At 42.9% G+C, this 21,694-nt stretch overlaps 1 protein-coding gene across 2 annotated transcripts in view; it reads right to left on the bottom strand.

Moving 5' to 3' along the window:
* CTNNA1 (catenin alpha 1) overlaps window positions 1-21,694 on the bottom strand; it is a 179,110-nt gene that overhangs the window by 15,924 nt on the left and 141,492 nt on the right. For both annotated transcript variants that reach the window (XM_033927160.1, XM_033927161.1), the window contains exons 15-17: window positions 15,662-15,843; window positions 8,246-8,351; window positions 2,887-3,021 (exon numbers count right to left, since the gene is read on the bottom strand). In XM_033927160.1, the coding sequence (XP_033783051.1) occupies window positions 2,887-3,021; window positions 8,246-8,351; window positions 15,662-15,843 (423 nt within the window). The remainder of the gene's footprint in view (window positions 1-2,886; window positions 3,022-8,245; window positions 8,352-15,661; window positions 15,844-21,694) is intronic.

Raw genomic sequence — 21,694 nt, 5'->3', positions numbered from 1 at the left:
CCGTTCACACTACCCTTTGAAGCCTACCTCCAAGCCAGTTCCCAACCCATTTCGTCAATGTGTCTCCTAATCCTATAGAACTCATCTTGCTCAGCAACCTGCGGTGTGGTACGCTGTCGAATGCTTTGCTAAAGTCCAGGTACACTATGTCCAGGGACTCCCCAATATCCAGCTTCCCCGTCACCCAGTCAAAGAAGCTGATAAGGTTGGATTGGCATGATCTTCCCCTAGTAAATCCATGTTGACAGGGATCCCGTAGACTCTCCTCATCCAGGATCTTATCCAACTGGTGTTTGATTAGTTTCCATTAGTTTACTCACTATCGATGTTAGACTCACTGGTCTGTAGTTTGCTGTCTCCATCTTTGAGCCAACGGGACGCTGCCTGTACTAAGGGAGATGTTGAAGAGCGCTGACAGTGGCTCTGCCAAGACATCACTCAACTCCCTAAGCACCCTGGGGTGTAGGTTGTCAGGCCCCATTGCCTTGTTAACCTTGAGCTTTGACAGCTCACCGTAGACACTGCTGGGCGTAAACTCGAAGTTACTAAACGGGTCACCTGAGTCAGCCCTTGTCTGTAGCTGAGGGCCAAGCCCCGGCGCTTCTCGGGTGAAGACTGAGCAGAAGTATTCATTTAATAGTTGGGCTTTTTCCGAATCCTTTTCCACATAGTCTCCGTCTGGTTTCCTAAGACGTACAATCCCGCCTGAGTTCCTACTTCTGTCACTGATATACCTGAAGAAGGATTTATCTCCCTTCCGGATGTTCTTTGCTAGAGACTCCTCCATGTGGAATTTAGCCTCCCTAACTGCTGTTTTGACGGCTCCGTGAATGATGTCACCCATATGTGAGAATATTCTGTCTGCTTTTCGTAGGATAAAATATTTTCCCCTTAAGTGGCAGGTTAAAGTGGCAAGCCCTATAACTTTTTTATTTTTCATTTAATATGAAAGAACACAAAAAAAATTGGATTTCTGAAGCTTATGTTTTTCTAGAAATTGTATGAATTAAAAATATCAAATGCAAATACACTGGGCAGGATAAACTACTCAATACACTAAAGGACAGGTTCAATAAATGGTGCTCAAAATTCAGTGTTGAAAAAAAAATAAAAATTGGCACTGAACAGTATTCTATAAAATGTGTTCCTGGATGGGTACCCTTTATAGAACAGCAGGTAGCACAAGATCTATGCTCAACTTTGGGCGTGAAGATTTGCACCAACTGAAACCAGGTGTAAAACCTGAAGCACAAGCTAGGTACAGATCTGCAATACTCTAACACTGTACCAATTCTCAGGAAAAGTCCTCAAACTGCCCAAGTCTCCCTTCTTTACACTTCCTTTGCAGATCCACACAAATGCTTATACGCTATTCTATAAATGGCATGTGTGGTTTTATGTGGATCTGTCATTTTTACATAGTAACATAATGACATCATCTTGCATCAGTTAGAATGCTTTTCCATGGCAAAAACTTGACGCGGAAGTAGCACCTAACATTAGGTGCCATATATAGAATCCAGGGATAATTGTGAAACAATGTGCTTCAATCTTTCACATTCCCAATGTGTCTGCCTCCTTATCCATCAGCTGATAGGCCAGTAGATATACTGAAACTGTCTCATCATTCCTTCTGTAATTCCCCCACCGGAGCACAGGTGTATTGATGCACCTTCTTGACCAGTTTGTCTGACTTCACTAGATTGTAAGCTCTTGAGCAGGGACTGTCTCCAATATGTTTTGATGTATAGCCCTGCATGTGTCTAGTAGTGATATAGAAATGATTAGTGGTAGTAATAGGTAACTTATAATGGAGTACAGATAAAACACTAATACACTCACTTTTCTCCACATTCATGATTTCTCAGCTTGATGTGGAAAAACTACTGTATTTTTTGCTCTATAAGACGCACCTGGCCATAAGAATCACTCACCTGTAGAGGAGGAAAAACCAAGAAAAAAAAAAATTCTGAACAAAATGGTTTGCCCAGTACCCTGTCCCCCCCTCTGGTAGTTTAGTGGTAGGCCGGGACAGGGTACAAGGCATGTGTAATGGCAGCCAGCCAGCCCCAAGCCAGCCCCCCCAGTACCTTTTCAAAACCCTCCCTCCCTAGACGGCTGTCTCAGTATTTTTTTAAAATCCCTCCCTCCCTAGCTTTCTCCTCCTATTTCCCAGCCAGCGGCGCACAGGTCAAGAGGGTGAAGGTCAGGTGCAAAGCTTTCCATGCTCCTACCTGGCCCCGCGCTGCTTTCTGAATGGCTGCCATCAGTTCTCGCGAGTCCTGTGAGAACTGACAGCAGCCAATCAGACAGAGGCACGGGCCCAAACAGGAGCGTGGAAAGCTTTGCTCCTGACCTCCGTGCTCCTGACCTGTGTGCCGTTGGCTGGGAAATAGGAGGAGACAGCTAGTGAGGAAGGGATTATACTGGACTACCAGGATGTTTTTAACAAGGTACGACAGTGGTAGGAAGTGTGTGTGTGTGTGTGTGTGTGTGGGGGCATCAGTATGTGGTGGGGTTGTTTTAAAAATGTGCAGCAGCGAGCTTGCGGAGTGTTTTCAAAAAGGGGCATGTGAAGGCAGGCGGGTGTGTTTTAAAAAGGTGCTGCGGGAATTTTAAAAAATTTGTACTTTCGCTCCAAGACATACCAAGATTTCTACCCACTTTTGGGTGGAAAAAAAGTACATCTTATGGAGCGAAAAATACGGTATCTGTTTTGGATCACATGCAATTTATGTTAAGATGACAATGGCTGAAACTTAACCTGTTTTTTGCTCAGGTGTTCCAAATTTGTTTTAGAAATCTAGGGTGAAAATAAAAATTTGAGCAAACAAGTTAATAGAGATTCAAAAACAAATGTGTAAAACAGAAAACAGAACTACTTACTCCTGACACAACAAGTTCTCCCCCAAGATTCTGAACTTCAGCTTTAACTTTGCTGCAGATATTCAGTTGGTGGCAGTATAATGCAATACGCTGAAGATAAGCCAAAAGGTCCTGTTTGCAGGCAGAATCTGGACACTGTAAAATAAAAAACAAACAAACAATATAAACCACTTTAAATCCAACATTGAAAGCAATTTAAAATGAATAAAGAAGTCTTTTGACGAATACATTTATAACCACATACTTCAAGACATCAATTGCAGAGTTAATCAGGAGTCACATATGAACTGAAAAAGGGTGTCATTCATATTATTTTAATAACAAAATATTTTCATATTATCATTGATAAGAATTAAGCTGCATCAGCTACAGTTTTGGGAGAAGCTGGAAACTGAAAATCAAGGCTGGAATAAATGTCTAACAAATGATGACAAGAAAACAAACAAAGATTATAAGGGATTGTTTTGAAATAAAAGACCTGGCTGCAGTATGGATATCAGAACTTAAGTTTGATGAAGGATTGTCGTTAGATCAGATGATTGATTGGAATTCTACATTGATTGATTCTTTAGATAAAATTGTTCCTGGAAGGGAGATTTTGGTGAGATAAAATTATATATCCTGTCCATGGGATGTTCTGCTATTATGCAGGTTAGGTGTGAAGTGTGTCAAGCAGAATGGAGATGGCAAAAATCAAATTATATTGATGATTTGGAGAGTTGTAAATTGCAATTGATGGCGCATGTTGCCTTATGCAAATATAAGAAATGTGAATATTGTAAACAGAAAGTAAAGACATCTCTGAATAGACCAAAAGAACTGTTCAGCACAGTGAGAATGTTAGTGAATGGATATGAGCAGAAACATTTGCAACAAGGACCTAATGCCATTGCTTTTGCTAGGTATTTAGGTGAGAAAACTGAACTGAGATAATAAAATTGGAGGTTCCATGCAATTGCAGAATATTATGAGTGATGGTGAATTTGGAAATTGGGATGAATTAAAAATTTTGGAGAAAAATTATGAAGTTATCTCCAACGTGGTCATTGGCTGATCCATGCTTATCAGGACTATTAAGATCAATGAGTGACCAAATTGCCCCAATTTTGACAATTATGGTCAATAAATCTTTAGGTTCAGGAATATTTCTGTGTCAATTTAAATGTGCTACAGTGAAAACATTGCTGAAAGGAGAAAAATTGAATCCAGATGTATTGGAAGATTAGGTTTTTACCTATGATAATCGTCTTTCTGTTAGTCCCTGAAGGATTCCATACGCTAGGTTTTCAATCCCAACCCGCAATCCAGGAGTTGCAGAAATCCAACACTTTTCTGAGCACATGCTTCTCTCCCCCTTAGACTGAGAGCTAGAGCTATATCCACTTTCAATTTCTGCAAGCAATCCGTACAGAAGTCTTTTGTAGTTGCTCTGCTTTTTCTTATTTTTTTGCTTAAAGTCTGCTTTTTCGGTGGCCTGAGTGCCTTGAGACCCCTTCTCGGTGGTCCCCTGTCAGAGGAAAGGATGCAGTCCTGCGGAGCAGGACTACTGCTTCAAAGAGAAAATGTGGTGGATCTGTGGAGCCAGTCTGCTGTGTGCCACCCTTCCTACTATTACTATTAATTATTTCTTTTTATTCTTTAATTCTTTATTATGATTATTCATTACAATAACAACAAATATTTATGAATATCCATGTTAATTATTTCTATGGCGCTACCAGACATACATAGTGCTGTAGAGTCACAAAGAAGAAGAAAACAGCCTCTGCTCGAAAGAGCTTAAAATCTAAAGACTCTGGGTCCATTCCCCTGGGAGTTTGCTTGCCTGCTGACCTTGTCATGGGTTTTAAATGCAGGCTGGATGCATCTGGATTGAAACCCACCCATGTTTCAAGGCACAGGCTGCCTTTCCTGCCCCCAACCTCGTGGCAAGGATCCATGGGGGTTGAGGTCATAGTCAGTGTCTGGCTGACCGACAGTCCAAAGATCTTCAACTCTAGTCATTTGGAGCAGTTTCTGAGGCAGAAAATCTTTCCTCCATTCAGCTGCTGTGTAAGTGCTGACAGGCTGGCATTGCTGGAACTGTGAGTAAAACCTCCATTATTTCCTATGGGAACTTTGAAGACATCTGCAGGGCGGCAACTTGGTCCTCTCTGCAAACGTTTGCCAAGTTTTACAGAGTGGATGTGGTGGCAAGACAGGACTTTGCCTTTGGGTCCTTGGTCTTATGGGCTGGCACAGCAAGCCCACCCTAACTTTTTGAGGACTGCTTTTCTACGTTCCATCTGCCTAGAACAGGGGTGGGCAACTCCGATCCTTGAGGGATGGAATCCAGTCAGATTTCCCCAATGAATATGCATGAGAGCTATTTGCATGCACTGCTTTCAATGCATATTCATTGGGGGAATCCTGAAAACCCGACTGGATTCTTATGTTAACCGGTCCCCCACTGAGCTGCCTCTTCCCCCTGCAATCTGTACAAAACAATGCTGCATGACTTACCTTCTGCCAACCTCGCTACACTCACCTCACCCCTATTACTAACCTACAAGTGTATTCATTCTGCAGCCCGTCAGTAAGCTCTCTCCTCTCTCCCCGAGAACTCTGATACTCAAACTGCTTTATCTGTACCCTTCTCCTCGGCTTCCAATTCCATACTTTGTTCTTTTCATCTCACCATTCTTTATGCCTGGATTAAATTACCTGAGTCCATCCACTATGCCCCTACCCTTGTTCAAAAGTAGGCTGAACACCCACCTTTTTGAGACAGCCTTCAACTCAAGTTTCAAGTTTGCTTTAAAATTTGATAAACACTTATAAAAGAAATTTCTAAGCGAAGTTCATAAAAATGGGGAATATCAAACAGTTAAGATTAAACAAATTTAACAAATAATAGACGTTATACAAACAGAGACATGATGGAAGAGAAGGGGAAGAACTACAATATACAACTCATAACCCTACTTCCCCTCTAGCCTCTGCTCACCACCCTAGGCAGCAGTTTAACCATCCCCTCCAACTGTAATCCCTTCCCTGGCATCCTCTTGACTATTTAGATTGTAAGTTCATTCAAGCAGGGATTGTTTCTTTTATACAAAGCTGCATACTGCTGGTAGCACTCTAGAAATAATTAATAGTCTGTCTCCATATGCTTGACAAAGACCACTTATTTTTGTAGCCATTCTCTGGACCGCCTTCATCTTGTTTATATCTTTCTGAAGGTGCATCTCCAGAATTGTTTACAATATTCTAAATGAGGCCTCACTAGTCTTATACATGGACACCACCACCACCTCCTTTTTCTACTGGCCATTCCTCTCCCTACATACCCAAGCATTCTTCTAACTTTCACTATCACCTTTTCTACCTGTTAAGCCACCATAAGATCTGGCTTTCAAAGATCCAGAATGGTGTCAACTGGCCCGATCTTCAACATCTTACATGCACTTCAGGAAGCTCCTAAAAACACTCCTCTTTCCCAAACAGGACGACCCAGTTTAAATTAACTACCATTTCTCATTGTTGATCTAAATCTAGATCACTCCTACTCATTATTTCACCTCTCACATACCTCTGCTGTATTCCCACTAATTGTTATATGCGATTGCAAAACTTGGTGTTAATTTGACTGAACACAATTTTATCACATTTTTGGTTTGGTTTAAATTTTTTTTGATTTTCAGTTTTTTAATTAGTAGATCTTATTATTTGAGTGTTATTTATTGTAAAGAATTAATACTTATTTATTTACTTGATCACCATAAGATCATCACATACGATCACACCAAGTCCCACTCCTCTTTTGTGCACACAGGTTTTTCGCCCGCTAAACTGTACTATTTCCTTGGGTTTTTACAGCCCAAAAGCATGACCCTGCATGTCTTAGCATTAAGTCTTACCTGCCAAATTCCAGACCATTCTTCACTATGTCCTTCCTCACGTTATCTATACCATCAGGGTGAGTAACCTATTGCAGATTTTGGTATCATACACAAAGAAGCAAACTTTACCAGACAGCACTTCAACAATATTGCTTACAAAAATGTTAAAAAGGACAGGTTCTTAGGGGCTCTATGGTGGCACAGTTATGAACTGAGGAAGCGGGTGTCATTTGGTGTATCACAAATGCAAATGAAACCGGGTGAACTGTTTGAAAGTTATTGGGCAGAGGGTGAACAAGGCAGGGAGACAGAGAGGTAACACAAGAACATAAGAAATGCCTCTGCTGGGTCAGACCCGAGGTTCATCGTGCCCAGCAGTCCGCTCACGCGGTGGCCCAGCAGGTCCAGGACCTGTGCAGTAATCTTCTATCTATACCCCTCTATCCTCTTTTCCAGTAGGAATTTGTCTAATCCTTTCTTGAACCCCAGTACCGTACGCTGCCCAAACACGTCCTCTGGAAGCGCATTCCAGGTGTCCACCACACGTTGGGTAAAAAAGAACTTCCTAGTATTTGTTTTGAATCTGTCTCCTATCAACTTTTCCGAGTGCCCTCTTGTTCTTTTATTATTCGAAAGTTTGAAGAATCTGTCCCTTTCTACTCTCTCTATGCCCTTCATGATCTTGTAAGTCTCTATCATATCCCCTCTAAGTCTCCTCTTCTCCAGGGAAAAGAGACCCAGCTTCTCCAATCTCTCAGCATATGACAGGTTTTCCATCCCTTTTATCAGACGTGTTGCTCTCCTCTGAACCCTCTCGACTAACGCCATATCCTTCTTAAGGTACGGCGAACAATATTGGACGCAGTACTCCAAATGCGGGCGCACCATTGCCCGATACAACGGCAGGATAACCTCTTTCGTTCTGGCTGTAATACCCTTTTTGATTATACCAAGCATTCTATTCGCTCTCTTAGCGGCCGCTGCACACTGTGCCGTCGGCTTCATTGTCATGTCCACCAATAACCTCAAGTCCCTTTCCTGGGTACTCTTATTAAATAATATCTCTCCCATTGTATAGTTGTATCTCGAGTTTCTGCTCCCCACATGTAATACCTTACATTTCTCAACGTTGAACTTCATCTGCCATCTCGTCGCTCGTTCTTATAAGGTCTGTTTCATGGTAATAAACTACAGAACAGAATTTAGCATTATTTTAGCAATAGGAGGAATTTGGAAATGTGGGGTCAGTACCACTATCACCAGATCTAAAGTTTCCAGACTACTATATCTTCACAGGACAGCTAGCAAATTGAAACTTCATATTTTTAAGGCTATGGGTCCAAGTTGGCCACTGTTGGAAACAGGATATTGGGCTTGCTGGACCTTCGGTCTGTCCCATTATGATAACTCATGTTCTCAACCATCCAAGAAAGATTTCATATTATAGTTATGGCTTGTATAGATGAATAATGACTTACATGGTCAGCGATAGTACGTCCCAGTTTGTCCATCCGTGACCCAGCTTCTGCAATCTTCTTGGCTGCACTAATTACATCGGATGTATTTTTCAGTGGGCCTTTACCTCTGCAAAATAAAGGAATATTAGGAATATTTTTAGTAAAAGATGCATATCATGTAGAATACAGGTCTCCCTCTATATTTGCGGGTTCGGTTATTAGCAAGTGTTGCTAGGACTGTACAGACACAAACGTCCTACATCATCAGCAATATTTAAAATGGTCCCACCTACTGTTCAGGAATCACTAATGCACAACCATCTGGCATAAGAAAGAATTGGAGAACAAAAGACAGGTGAAGGGGGATTTACAGGCCACAAACAAGAAATACATAGGAGACCAAACAATCCCCTACACTCTTTGGCACAGTGGCTGTGGGACCTTCCTATTAGAGAAGGACACGGGGGGAAAATTTGTCCCCGTCACCACGACCACCATACCATCTCTGTCACTGCCCCGTCCCCACTGTCTCTGCCCCATCTCTGTCCCTGCCCCGTCCCCGCGACCACTGTCCCTGCAACTACTGTCCCCGTAGCATCTATACAAGCCTCAGTACTGCAATATTTAGCTTATTCCTTCCTTATAAATCAAAGTTCTGGCTGCTGAACTAGAGAAACAGATGTTCAGCTGGCAGGGCTTTGTTTATAAATTTTTATCAACACAACTAATATACTACTTTATCCTAAAGCAAAAAAAAGAAAATATAATTTTTTCTCTATCTTTGTTGTCTGGTTTCTGCTTTCCTCATCTTCTCATTCAATTCCTTCCATCCACTGTCTGCCTTCTCTCTGCGTCTTCCATTTGCTCTGTTACTGTGCCTCTCCCTTCACAACCCCCCCTAATTGGTTTGGCACCCATCTTCTTCCCTCCACTCCCCCCATAGTCTGGCATCTCTGTCTTCTTCTCTTCCAGCATCTTCTCCCCACTCTGTTCCACATTTCCCTTCAACGTCTGTTCCTCTCCACCCCCCTTCAGCATCGCTCGGTCCATCTCTCTCTCCCTCCCTCTCTTACCTTCATGGCGCGTTACAATGTAATTTGTACAAGCTGCTGGAGCCTGCAAGCTTGGTCCCCGTCTCGTCCCCACAAACCATCTCGCTTCTGTGTTCCTATAATCCCCATTTCTAGTATCTCCCCTCTGTATCTGTCATTGTCCCCTCCCCCTGTGTCCATATACCATCCCCCATGTATGTCCCCTTTAAGTCTCTGTCCCTATGTCCCCATGCACATAATTTCCTCTCTGTTTCTGTTACCTTTCTGTGTCCAGATTTCCCCTCTCTTCCTCTTCCACACCAATGTGTCTCTTCTCTCCAACCCAATCTAGCTTCTTTCCCTCCTTCATCCCATCTAGCTCACCTGCCTGTCCTCCCCTTTTTCTTCCCTGCTTGTTGGTTTAATATTTCTCTCTCTCTCTTCATCCCCTTGGCCCAGCATCTCTTTCCCTTTCATTCCCTCCTTCCTAGTGAGGGGGAACATGCGCAATTACAGATCGCGCGGTCCAGCAGCCCCTTCCCTCCTGATCGCCGTGTCCTGCCATCTCCCTCCCTCTACCTCACCTTATGTGCCAACTTTAATTCTTCTCCCAGCGGTACGCTTTTAATAAGCCACGTGTACGCAGCTACTTAAATTGTTGAATCTACTCCTTTGACGCAACCGGAAACAGGAACTTGCATCACAGGAGAAGATTCAACAATTCAAGCAGCTGCGCGCGTGGCTTATTGAAGAATGCAGCTGGGAGAATTAAAGTCGGCACCTAAGGTGATGTGGAGGGAGGGAGATGGCAGGATGCAGCGATTGGGTGGGGATGCTGGATCGCGTGATCTGTGACTGCTTCACTGCGGAAAAAAGACCATTCACTGCTCCACGTGGCGGTGAATGGCCTTATCCCCGTCCCCGCAGCGACCACTATTTTTTTTCTCCCTGTTTCAGCAGGTTACCCGTGGCTACCTGCAGCTAGCCACGGGTAACAACCACCGTGTCATTCTCTACTTCCTATATCATCTGCTTATGATTCGTGATGATATGCCCCGCTTGTCCATAATTGGCTGCAGGTGATCACGCAACATCGCTTGGCCTATCTGTGCTGCAGGGGATTTGATGCGCATAGTAGTCGAATTGTAACTGTTGTGATGGTACATTGTGTGATACCTATCTTAATATTTTAATCCCTTACTAACTATATCGAGCAAAATATGAAAGTGGTCGGACGAATATGTACAATATGGATTCACATGTATAACGGAACGTGATGGGAGTCAGTGTCCTAATTGCATGATCTGCAATGCCAAGTTGAGTAATTCTAGTCTAGCTCCAGCAAAACTAAGGGAACACTTCCTTAAGCTGCATGGAGATGGAAAATACAAGAACACAACGCTCGCTGAATTCAAGGTGAAGAGAGCAAGATTCGATGAAAAGGCTACTCTGCCTGTTCTCTGCTTTGTACCCATCAACAAACCGATCCTCACAGCATCGTACGAAGTTGCTTACCTGATTGCAAAGCAGGGCAAACCACACACCATTGGTGAAACACTCATAAAACCAGCTGTGTTGAAGATGGCGAATATCATGCTGGGAAAAGCGGCTGAAGTTCAGTTATCTGAAATTCCTCTTTCAAATGACATCATCAGCAACAGAATAGAGGACATGAGCAAAGACATCTTGGCTCAAGTAGTTGCAGATCTGATTTCAAGCCCGGCAAAATTCAGCCTTCAACTCGACGAGACCACAGACGTTTCCAATCTAAGCCAGCTTGCAGTATTCGTGCGCTATGTGAAAGACGACGTGATAAAGGATGATTTTTTATTTTGTAAGCCTCTTACAACAACAACTAAGGCAACTGATGTGAAGAAACTTGTGGATGACTTCTTCAAAGACAACAATCTTTCGTGGGATATGGTTTCTGCAGTTTGTTCGGACGGAGCTCCAGCCATGCTCGGAAGAAAGTCTGGTTTTGGTGCGCTAGTAAATGCCGATGCACCACACATCATTGTTACGCATTGCATTCTGCACAGGCATGCGTTGGCAACAAAAACCTTACCTCCAAAACTGGCAGAAGTTTTAAAATTTGTTTTGGAATGCGTGAACTATGTGCGAAATAATGCTCTGAAGCACCGCATCTTCAAGGAGCTGTGTAAAGAAATGGGATCTGAATTCGAGGTACTTCTGTACCATTCTAACGTTCGGTGGTTATCCCGGGGACAGGTGCTGAATCGTGTTTTTGCCAAGCGTGTAGAATTAGCTCTGTTTTTGCAAGAGCAGCAACATTGCCATGCAGATTGCTTCAAAAATTCTGAATTCATTCTCATTTTAGCGTACATGGCTGATATCTTTGCAGCTCTCAATCATCTCAATAAGCAGATGCAGGGTGGTGGAGTCAACATCATCGAAGCAGAAGAAAACCTGAAAGCTTTTCAAAAGAAGCTACCATTATGGAAACGACGAACAGAAAACGATAACTTCACAAAATTTCCCCTGCTAGACAACTGTGTAAGTAAGATCGAAGATGTATCTGGAATCAGAGACATTTCTGTACTCGCGGAACTGAAGCAAACTATTGACACGCACTTAGATGAGCTTGCAAAGTCTCTCGACGGATACTTCCCTACAAGAGAGTCATATCCAGCATGGGTGAGACAGCCATTCACGTTGAGTGTTGAGACAACAGATGTCAATGATGAATACCTCGATGAAATCATTGAAATTCAGCAGAGCCAGGTTCAACAGCAACTCTTCAGAACAACAACGTTTTGGTGTCAACAATTGGTAACGTACCCTGTTATTGCTAAGAAAGCTCTGGAAATTTTCATACCGTTTGTTACAATGTATCTTTGCGAGCAATCCTTTTCGAGGATGCTGGACATAAAAACAAAGAAAAGGAACAGACTTTGTTGCGAAAATGACATGAGAGTGGCACTTGCCAAGGTAAAGCCGCGCATTTCTGAACTGGTCTCTGAGAGGCAACAGCAGAAGTCACACTGATTTGCAGTAAATTTCATTATTATGTTATTATTATTCGAAATATAGGAGAACTTTTTTGTTTTCAAAATTTATATTATTTTTTCCCTCACTGTATACCTATGTTTTGAATTTGTAAAAATCATATTTTATTTTTCCAATAAAGAATGGTTCGGTGAACATGCATATGAAACTGGTGGGGTTCAGTACCTCCAACAAGTTTAAGAACCACTGCCCTAGAGGAAAGGAGAGACAAGGGAGCTATGATTCAGACGTTCAGATACTTGAAAGGTATTAATGTAGAACAAAATCTTTTTCAGAGAAAGGAAAATGGTAAAACCAGAGGGCATAATTTGAAGCTGAGGGGTGGGAGACTCAAGAATAATGTAAGGAAATTATTCTTTACGGAGAGGGTGGTGGATGCCTGGAATGCGCTCCTGAGAGAGGTGGTGGAGAGGAAAACGGTGACAGAGTTGAAAAAAGCATGGGATGAATAAAGAGGATCTAGAATCAGAAAATAATAGTAAATATTGAAGAACTAAGGCCAGCACTGGGCAGACTTGCACGGTCTGTGTCTGTATATGGCCATTTGGTTGAGGATGGGCTGGGGAGGGCTTCAATGGCTGGGAGGGTGTAGATGGGCTGGAGTGAGCTTTGATGGAGACTTCAGTAGTTGGAACCTAAGCACAGTACCGGGCAGAGCTTTGAATCCTTGCCCAGAAATAGTTAAGAAGAAGAAAAAAAAAAATTAAACTGAATCAGGTTGGGCAGACTGGATGGACCATTCGGGTCTTTATCTGCCGTCATCTACTATGTTACTATGTATATAGCCAGAGATAAAGGTTGTTTTAATTTATAAGTTGGTCATTTTCCAAAATTATGCCTGTTTTGAGAAAGCTACACTGGCTGCCTGTGTGTTTTCATATTCAGTACAAAATTATGACACTTCATCAGAGTGTATACAAAGTTAACATGGCATGTTTATGTTTATTAAAATTTTATATCCCACAGAAGCATACAACAGTTCTCACCAGCTAACAATAAAAACATGTATTCAGTAAAGAAAAACTCCATAACATATAGGAAAGACCTATATAATCATACAAAGGAAAAACAAAAATGGAGCCTGTATATCTTCTGTAAACATTCTACATTGAATATATCTTAATAAATATGATCATTTTGAGGAATGTACAACACTGAAAAAAATAGGTCTTTAGTAAATTCTTGAAGGCTTTAAAATTCATTTCAAGACAAACATTATTAGGAAGTTTATTCCAAGAACTTGGTGCTAAATAGAATAAAGCTTCACGTCTAGTGAATTCCCAGTTTGTTCTTTTAAGTGATGGCAAAACTAATCCATTGTCTTGTAAAGACCTAAGTGCTTGAGATGGAACAAATGGCATAAGTAATGAATTTAGATAGCTAGGTTTTAATGTGTGAAATGCTTTGTGTCAACATCAAAATTTTGAATTGAATACGATACGATATGAGATCGGTAATCAATGATATTGCAAAGAGAGTGTTGGGGTTTTTTCCATGAAATTTTATTGAAAATTTTTGACAAAATCTAAAAGAAAAAACTCAAGGCAAGAAAAACTGTTACATTATAGTTGATGGAGATATATGGAACATAGAAGTAATGTCATACATATCATAAGCTGAACTCTTCTATCCATTTAATACAAACATTATAAATGTACAGTAAAAGGGGAAAGAGAAAAAGAAAGAAAGAAATCCTCCAATGTTGTTACATGATCTAATTTACTTTTATGTCCTAACTTTATAACCATGTTTAATGTTTGAAGCTGCTGAAGGTCAGCAGAAGAAATTTTAGCATAGATAACATTGCAGTAGTTGATCATGGAAGTAAAAAATGCATGGATCAAAATATGAAAGTTCTTATTATGAAAAAGATGTCTTACCGCTCTTAATGACCTCAGAGAATAAAAACATTTCCTTGTGGCGGAGACTACTGTAGTGGGATTCAAACACAGGTTGGATGCACACCTTCTTGCATATCATATTGACGGATACGGTAAAGTCGGGTCTCCAGAAAGGAGTACTTAAATGGGCCGCCGCGTGTGCGGAGAACCGGACTAGATGGACCTCGGTCTGATCCGGTGAAGGCATTTCTTACATGATCAGTAATAGTTAATTACCAATCAACAATGATACCAAGATATTTAAACTTCTTGACCAAAGAAATGTCTGAATTATTGATGGTTAACTTTAAATCCGGTGCTGGAGTGTATCCAGTAAACCAGCAGGAGTGACTTTTCTTAAGATTCACTGCAATTCTATTTTTATTCAGCCAAGAAACTATTATTAAAAGACCATACTGAAACTTTTCAAGAGATAAGTTAATGGGATCAATTCTTGAACCAGGTAGAATATTGTCTGAATAACAATATCATAATCCCAAGTTCTTCTACTAATAATATACGTAATGGGGCCAAAAAAAGATTGAATAAAATAGGAGATAACGTAGAACCACAAGGTAACTGAAAATGGGCAGTAACAACTGAATAAGTTCTATCCTTGAGAAATTATTTAAGGGAAAGGGAATGGGGACTTGTACCAAGACCGAACCAATACTTAATTCAATCAATCTGTTCAATAATAAATCATGGTCTACAAGATCAAATGCCGATTTGAGATCCAAGGAAACTGCAAGAGCAAAGTGACCGTACAATTTCCAAAACATCATTAATAAATCAACAAAGAATTGTCTCTACTATGATTTTTTCTAAAATTTGCTTGTTTAGGATGCAGTGCATTTGTTTTTTCAACAAAAGTTGTAAGCTGACCCAGAACCACTCGTTCTGTGATTTTACTAAAGATATTAGAGACTAGTTTGAAGACTGAGCTGGGGATGTGCTTATCAGTTGAGAAGTCTATGCTAATGCACTATAATGAGACAAGGCAAAGGACTTTTCCATAGCTGGCCCTGCACTGTGGCACAAACAGTAAAATTATGTTCATTTGTACAGTATGGTAGAGCATTTTAAGAGCTAGTCCCAAAGAGATGCTGAGTGAGGACCTGCTGAGGGGAAGAAAACTTCATTGGCGTATCTAACCTGCTGGCATTCAGACTTGGGAAAAGGTATTGGGTTTCAGTGGGTAATTTCATTGTTTTTTTGTTTGTTAAAAATGCACTTATTTGACAAATGAATTTTAGGCAGTTTGATGCAGTTGTATATAAGGGAAGAGCGGTTTTATTTTTGTGATACGTAATAGCAACATCTGTCGGTTTGTTTTTTATGTATGTTTATTTATTGTATATGTTTTAAGATTAGAACCTGCTTAGTTTTTGGATGGATATAAATAAAATAATATCATCAATAAAAGTGCAGATCATCATCTGAAAATACCAGTTCATCATCTGAAAATACCAGTTCAGTCTATTTCTATAATGGCTCACCTTGTAAAGTCTGTCATCTCCATCATGATCATGCACATTTGTTTTGCCAGAACAATAATGTCATTACCACTGTCATCCCATTTTGACACTTCAGCGTCCAATTTACTCTTTTCTTCCTGGAAACTGGCAACTTGTTCAGCAATTTTAGCTTTCTGTTCCTGCGGAAGCTGAGCCATGATAGCCTAAAATCATTTTTAAAAGAGAAATTTAACATCTTTCAATTTGGTTAAAGCTTAAAACAAGCAGTACAGTATCAGCAGATAAAACATGTTAGTTTTAACTATTTACACTACAAAAACTATTTTCTCCCTACACTGTCTATAAAAGTGTCTCACTGTATAGATTGGGAAATGGTCCACAGTGGATTATGAACGATTAATAACTGAAATCAATCAAAAAATTTGTGAAGGAGTGAATTCAATATCAAAGCCCCCCCCCAAAAGGAGAGATTTTCCCCAGTGGCATTTTTAGGTGCCACGCTGAAATCAACAAAAGCCATTAGACCACCATTTACATCCTTTTACACTGCGTGCCATAAACAAACAATATTATATTGGTTAAACATGCTGTAGGTGAATAAACAAACTATGCTCATATATAGTGAGGCTATCCATTAGAAAGTTTTAACTATGACAGAAGGGCTCCAAGTGTTGGCTTTGAGAAGGAAAGATTAGGTTCTTACCTTGCTAATCCTCTTTCTTGTAAAAAGGAATGGTAGTTTTGACCAGGTTATACCCTAAACAGTTGCGAGGGTTGTAGAGAGCCCACTGTTAGTTTTCATGCTCCACCTCCTATTACTCTGGGATGGGCTCCACCCCCCCCTTCAGTTGATACCAAAGCTTCTAGTGAATCCTAGAGTGCAAACATAAGAGGGGTGTGGGGAAACTCCCCACAATTATACAAGTCTGTTCTGCTCTAAATGCAAACATTAAAGAACAATGTTAGTTAACCACAACTAAATGAAACAAGATGGTAATAAAATGAGCTACCTACCATCTGTATGCCATCTGCATCAATAGTTCTGTAGCTGTTATAAGTGAGTTCTTCTTAATTTCTGACCGGGCAGGCAATAAAAACAAGACATCCGACTAAACAGGCATATCTGAAACAGAAAGCAGGCCACTATACATCTGACAGAGTGGCAGTCAAGACTAACACTCCTGTTTTAGCAACGTTAGGAACCTAATCTTTCCTTCTTGTGCAACAGGACTGATAGTCTTGACCATCGGGATGCATCAGAGCAGTCCCTGGTTCCTAGGGAGGAACACTTGAGCCCGCTGCCAATACTGAGGACACAAAAGTGGTGTCCAGCCTGGCTGCTACATTCACCCTGTAAAACTTAGTGAACTTGTGAAGATTGCAGAGACTGCTCTAGACTCTGTCCAATAGGACAGGACACTGTGAGTAGAGTGTGCCTTCACTACCACTGGAGACTGCTTTTCACTTCCAATATAAGAGGAAGATTTGGCCATTCTGATCTACCTGGATATGGTTGCTTTCGATGCCAGTCTCCCTTGATGTGCTGCATTCATAAGCATAAAGAGGTGATCAGATAGCCGGAACTCATTGGTTACCTCCAAGTAACAAATCAAATTCATCGCACATCCAGAACTTTCAACATACTATCTGCTTTCTTCATTCCTGTACGTGTGAAGGCTGCGAGTCGCATCTCCTGATTCACGTGAAAACTGGACATGAGTTTTGTAAGGAAGGGACCCTGTTTGAATCGAGATGCCAAGAATGGGTTCCCTGCAGGAAAGTGCTTGTAGCACAGCCATTGTCTTAATCATCAGATCTTTCAGGGATGCCTCCTCCAAAGGCTCATATGGGGTTTTTGCAAGTGCCTGCAGGACCAGATTAAGGTTCCAAGATGGAAAAGGTTGTAACACTGAAGGGTGAAGATGTCAGGCTCCCTTCAAAAATCTAGAAACATCCGAATGGGACGCCAATGAGCACTTGATTACCTGTACTCTGAAGCAGGAAAGTCCAGCTATCTATACCTTGAGAGCACCAACCACCAGACCCTTCTTCAGACCTTCCTGCACAACCACTTCCAGGCTTTTGTGTAGGCCGCCAACATAGACTGCTTCTTAGACTTCGGGAGTAGGACAATGACTTCAGATGAACAGCCTTTATGCCCTAAAGCTTCGCTCAAGAGCCATGTCTTAAGACCAAAGCGCTCTAGATCCTCTAGGGTGATTGGACCCCGATAGAAGATTAGGATGACATGGAAGCCGGAGAGCCTTGTCCCTTTGCAGACGTACCAAGTCTATGTACCACAGCCACACTGACTAATTTAGAGCTACCAGAACCACTTGACCTGGGTGTGTTCTGACCTGCCAAAGTACTCTGTATATCACTGGCTATTGTGGGGGGGGGGGGGGAGGACACATACAGGAGCTCCTCTGCAGGTCAGGCTTGGACAACAGAATCCAGTCCAATGATTCCGGATTGTACCTTTGGCTGAAGAAATGAGGTACCTTCGGCTGAAGAAATGAGGTACCTTCTGAAACTCAGCATCCATTGGGTAGAACTTAGCCATGGACTTACTTACCCCTAAGGGTCCCTCAGGAACATTCCAGTGATCTGTTAACATAGTAACATACATATGTGTGTGTGCTTGAGTCCAGGTGCAGGGCAGGAGAAGCGCAGGAGAGTCGGAGGAGGCAGTACAAGGGGGCGGAGAGGAGCGGAGAAGGCAGGAGAAGCGGCAAAGGGAGCGGACAGAGGCGGGTGGTAGCTCCGCCCACCCCCCGACGTCACAGCCGAGATCCCCCATAAAAGGGGGCGAGCAGGCAGAGGGTCCAATCGCTGAACCAGCCTTTTGGACACAAGCACGTGGGGAGCTGAGAGCGGAGAGGATCGGAGGTGCTGTGTGTGTGTGCTTGAGTCCAGGTTCAGGGCAGGAGAAGCGCAGGAGAGTCGGAGGAGGCAGTACAAGGGGGCGGAGAGGAGCGGAGAAGGCAGGAGAAGCAGCAAAGGGAGCGGACAGAGGCGGGTGGTAGCTCCGCCCACCCCCCGACGTCACAGCTGAGATCCCCCATAAAGGGGGCATGCCAATGGCGCGCAGCCGTTCGGCGCGCAGCGAAGGCGAGCGGCAAAGGCGCTCGCCTTAGCGAGAGCGCCTTTGCGAAGGGCCTCGGGAAGAGCCTCTAGGAGGGGCTCCAGAAAACTGCCAACGTAGGATCCGAGTTCACAACAAGGCAGAGTACTATCACCTTCACTGATAACTAGCTAATTAACCTTTAACCCAGCTTTTAAGCTTTCCCAGCCCCTCTATAACCTTCTATCACTAACTTTCTCAAACTTGCTGCTAATTTCTAATTTCTTCTTACCAGCAGTCACCCTATCCTCAAACTTGCAACCCAAATAAATTGGTAGACCTTCCTAGCCAACTAACAAACAGGCAGTATAAACTAACAATTAGCTGATACCCTTCATCCTTCAACTGTCTGACAACTAACGAATACCTGATTAAATAACTTACAACTATTTTATTATAAAAAAAAAAAAAAAATGGCAGGTAGAACCAGAAGCAACAAGACTACAATCAAGGCAGGTGGTCCAGTCACCAAAGGGATCGAGGGGGTGGCCACGGAAACAGAGGGAGAGCTGAGACAGAGCACAGAGGTATCTGTACAGACCGAGGCCATCCCCACAAAAATGGCTACAGTTTCTACGCAGACAGAAACGACGGATCAACTAGAGAACAGCCTTTTACAAGAACTGAATAGTCTGAGAGAGGAGGTCATGCGCTTAAGAAGTATCCGGGACGACGAGGCCTACATCGATGAAGTTATCCAGGAACTGTCCCAGATCACCGTACAGGAACCTGGCAGGACCATCCTCGGGACGCCCAAAACCACCAATCCTGCTACATTGGGACCAACAATTGGAATTCAGGAGGAGGCTGATGACGCCGACTCCTGGCAGCTAGTAACCTCCTCCACAGGCAAACACAAAAAACCTTCCTCATATACTGTCTCTTTTTCTCACACACTGGGTAGTTCTACATCAACCCCGCAAATCCCATTGAGGAACAGATTCCAGCTGCTTCAGGGAGGACCTGACAATGAGGAACAGGAAGATATCCAGCAGGAGGTTCCCGTCCCAGAGGAACAGGAAGATATCCAGCAGGAGGTTCCGGTCCCAGAGACATCAGAACGGCCCCCCCCTAAGAAGCGTAGAGTGGTGGTAATTGGGGATTCAATGCTGAGGGGCACGGAGGGCCCGATCTGCAGACCAGATATTCAATCGAGAGAGGTTTGCTGTTTGCCAGGAGCCAGGATCCGGGAAGTAACCACCTGCTTGGACAGACTCATCAAACCCCAAGACCACTTCCCCATGCTTCTTATCCATGTCGGAACCAACGATACCGCCAGGAGCACCCCGGAGAGGATACCTGAGGACTTTGGTGCCCTGGGTGAGAAGCTGAGGAGGTTGGATGCGCAGGTTGTGTTCTCCTCGATCCTTCCAGTAAGGGGCAAGGGAAGAGCCAGAGAGAATCGGATCCAGAAGGCAAACGACTGGCTGCAAGGATGGTGCAAGGAGATGAACTTCGGGTTTCTGAACCACGGAGAGGCACTACAAGGACTACAGGGACCAGACGGGTTGCACCTGTCCAGCAGAGGGAAGAACGTCTTTGGACACCGATTAGCCCGCCTACTCCATAGGGCTTTAAACTAGGTAAGTTGGGGGAGGGTACGGGCACTAATAACCTACCTAATGAAAAGCTGCAAATACAATTTAGGATCTGAGGTATATACACATAGCAATCATGGGTATGGGGGGGGGGTGCTCACATTTCCATGTTCGGGGGGGATACGGACATTTTCGAGTCCGGGGTAAGTTCACACTGTGTTTCAGGGTCTAAGGAGAATACACACATTGCAAACAATACCAAAGGAGCCGATGGAGCTCAATCGGGAATATCACTAGATAGCCATAACAAACCTAGGATTTGGAAGGCTATGTACGTCAATGCCCACAGTTTGGGCAACAAGATTCTGGAATTGGAGACGGAAATGAGGGACGCCGACCTAGATGTGGTGGCGATATCCGAAACCTGGCTCACGGACTCCCACAGGTGGGACATGGTCATACCAGGTTACAATTTGTTCCGCCGAGACAGGGAGGGCAAAATGGGAGGAGGGGTAGCACTATATGCCAAAGATGACATCAAAGTTACCAGAATCACAGATGTTAGGTACACAGGGGAATCCCTTTGTGTAAATTTGGCCAGGGGAAAGGACAAATGCCTGTACCTTGGCATAGTATACAGACCTCCAAGGCAACAGGAAGACCTTGATATGGAATTAATCGAGGACATAGAGAATATCACCTTGCGTGGGGACACAGTATTATTGGGTGACTTCAATATGCCTGATGTGAATTGGGACACACTTTCCTCTGCGACCGGCAGCAGCAGAAGGCTATTAAACTCTATAAAGGGAGCAAGACTCAAGCAAATGGTTTTGGAGCCAACTAGGGATTAGGCGATTCTAGACCTAATACTTACCAACGGAGAAAGTGTCACAGAGGTCTCTGTGGGAGACACGCTATCATCCAGTGACCACAACATGGTATGGTTTAACCTCAGAAAAGGTTTCACCAAATCCAACACATTAACTAAGGTCCTCAGCTTCAAGGACACCAACTTCGAGAACATGGGGGAATTCATCCATCAGTCGCTGCAAAACCAAGCAGAGACTGATAATGAAGAGGAATTGTGGTCAACACTGAAAGCTACCGAAGCAACAAACCGATTTATTAAATCTAAGTAAACGAAGAAGAAAAAACAAGCCGCAGTGGTTCTCTACGGAGGTCTCCAACCTCATAAAAGAGAAGAAAAGAGCATTCATCTCCTTCAAACATTCAGGGAAGCAGGGCTCCAGGGAAGACTATCTGGCCAAGTCAAGAGCCGTCAAAACGGCAGTCAGAGAGGCCAAATTGCAGATGGAGGAGAATCTAGTAAAGAACATCAAAAAGGGCGATAAAGCATTCTTTAAGTATATTAGTGATAGAAACAGGAAC

The sequence above is a fragment of the Geotrypetes seraphini genome, chromosome 18 (assembly GCF_902459505.1).
Source record: "Geotrypetes seraphini chromosome 18, aGeoSer1.1, whole genome shotgun sequence".
NCBI lineage: Eukaryota > Metazoa > Chordata > Amphibia > Gymnophiona > Dermophiidae > Geotrypetes > Geotrypetes seraphini.
This window is presented reverse-complemented; position numbering and strand designations above follow the sequence as displayed.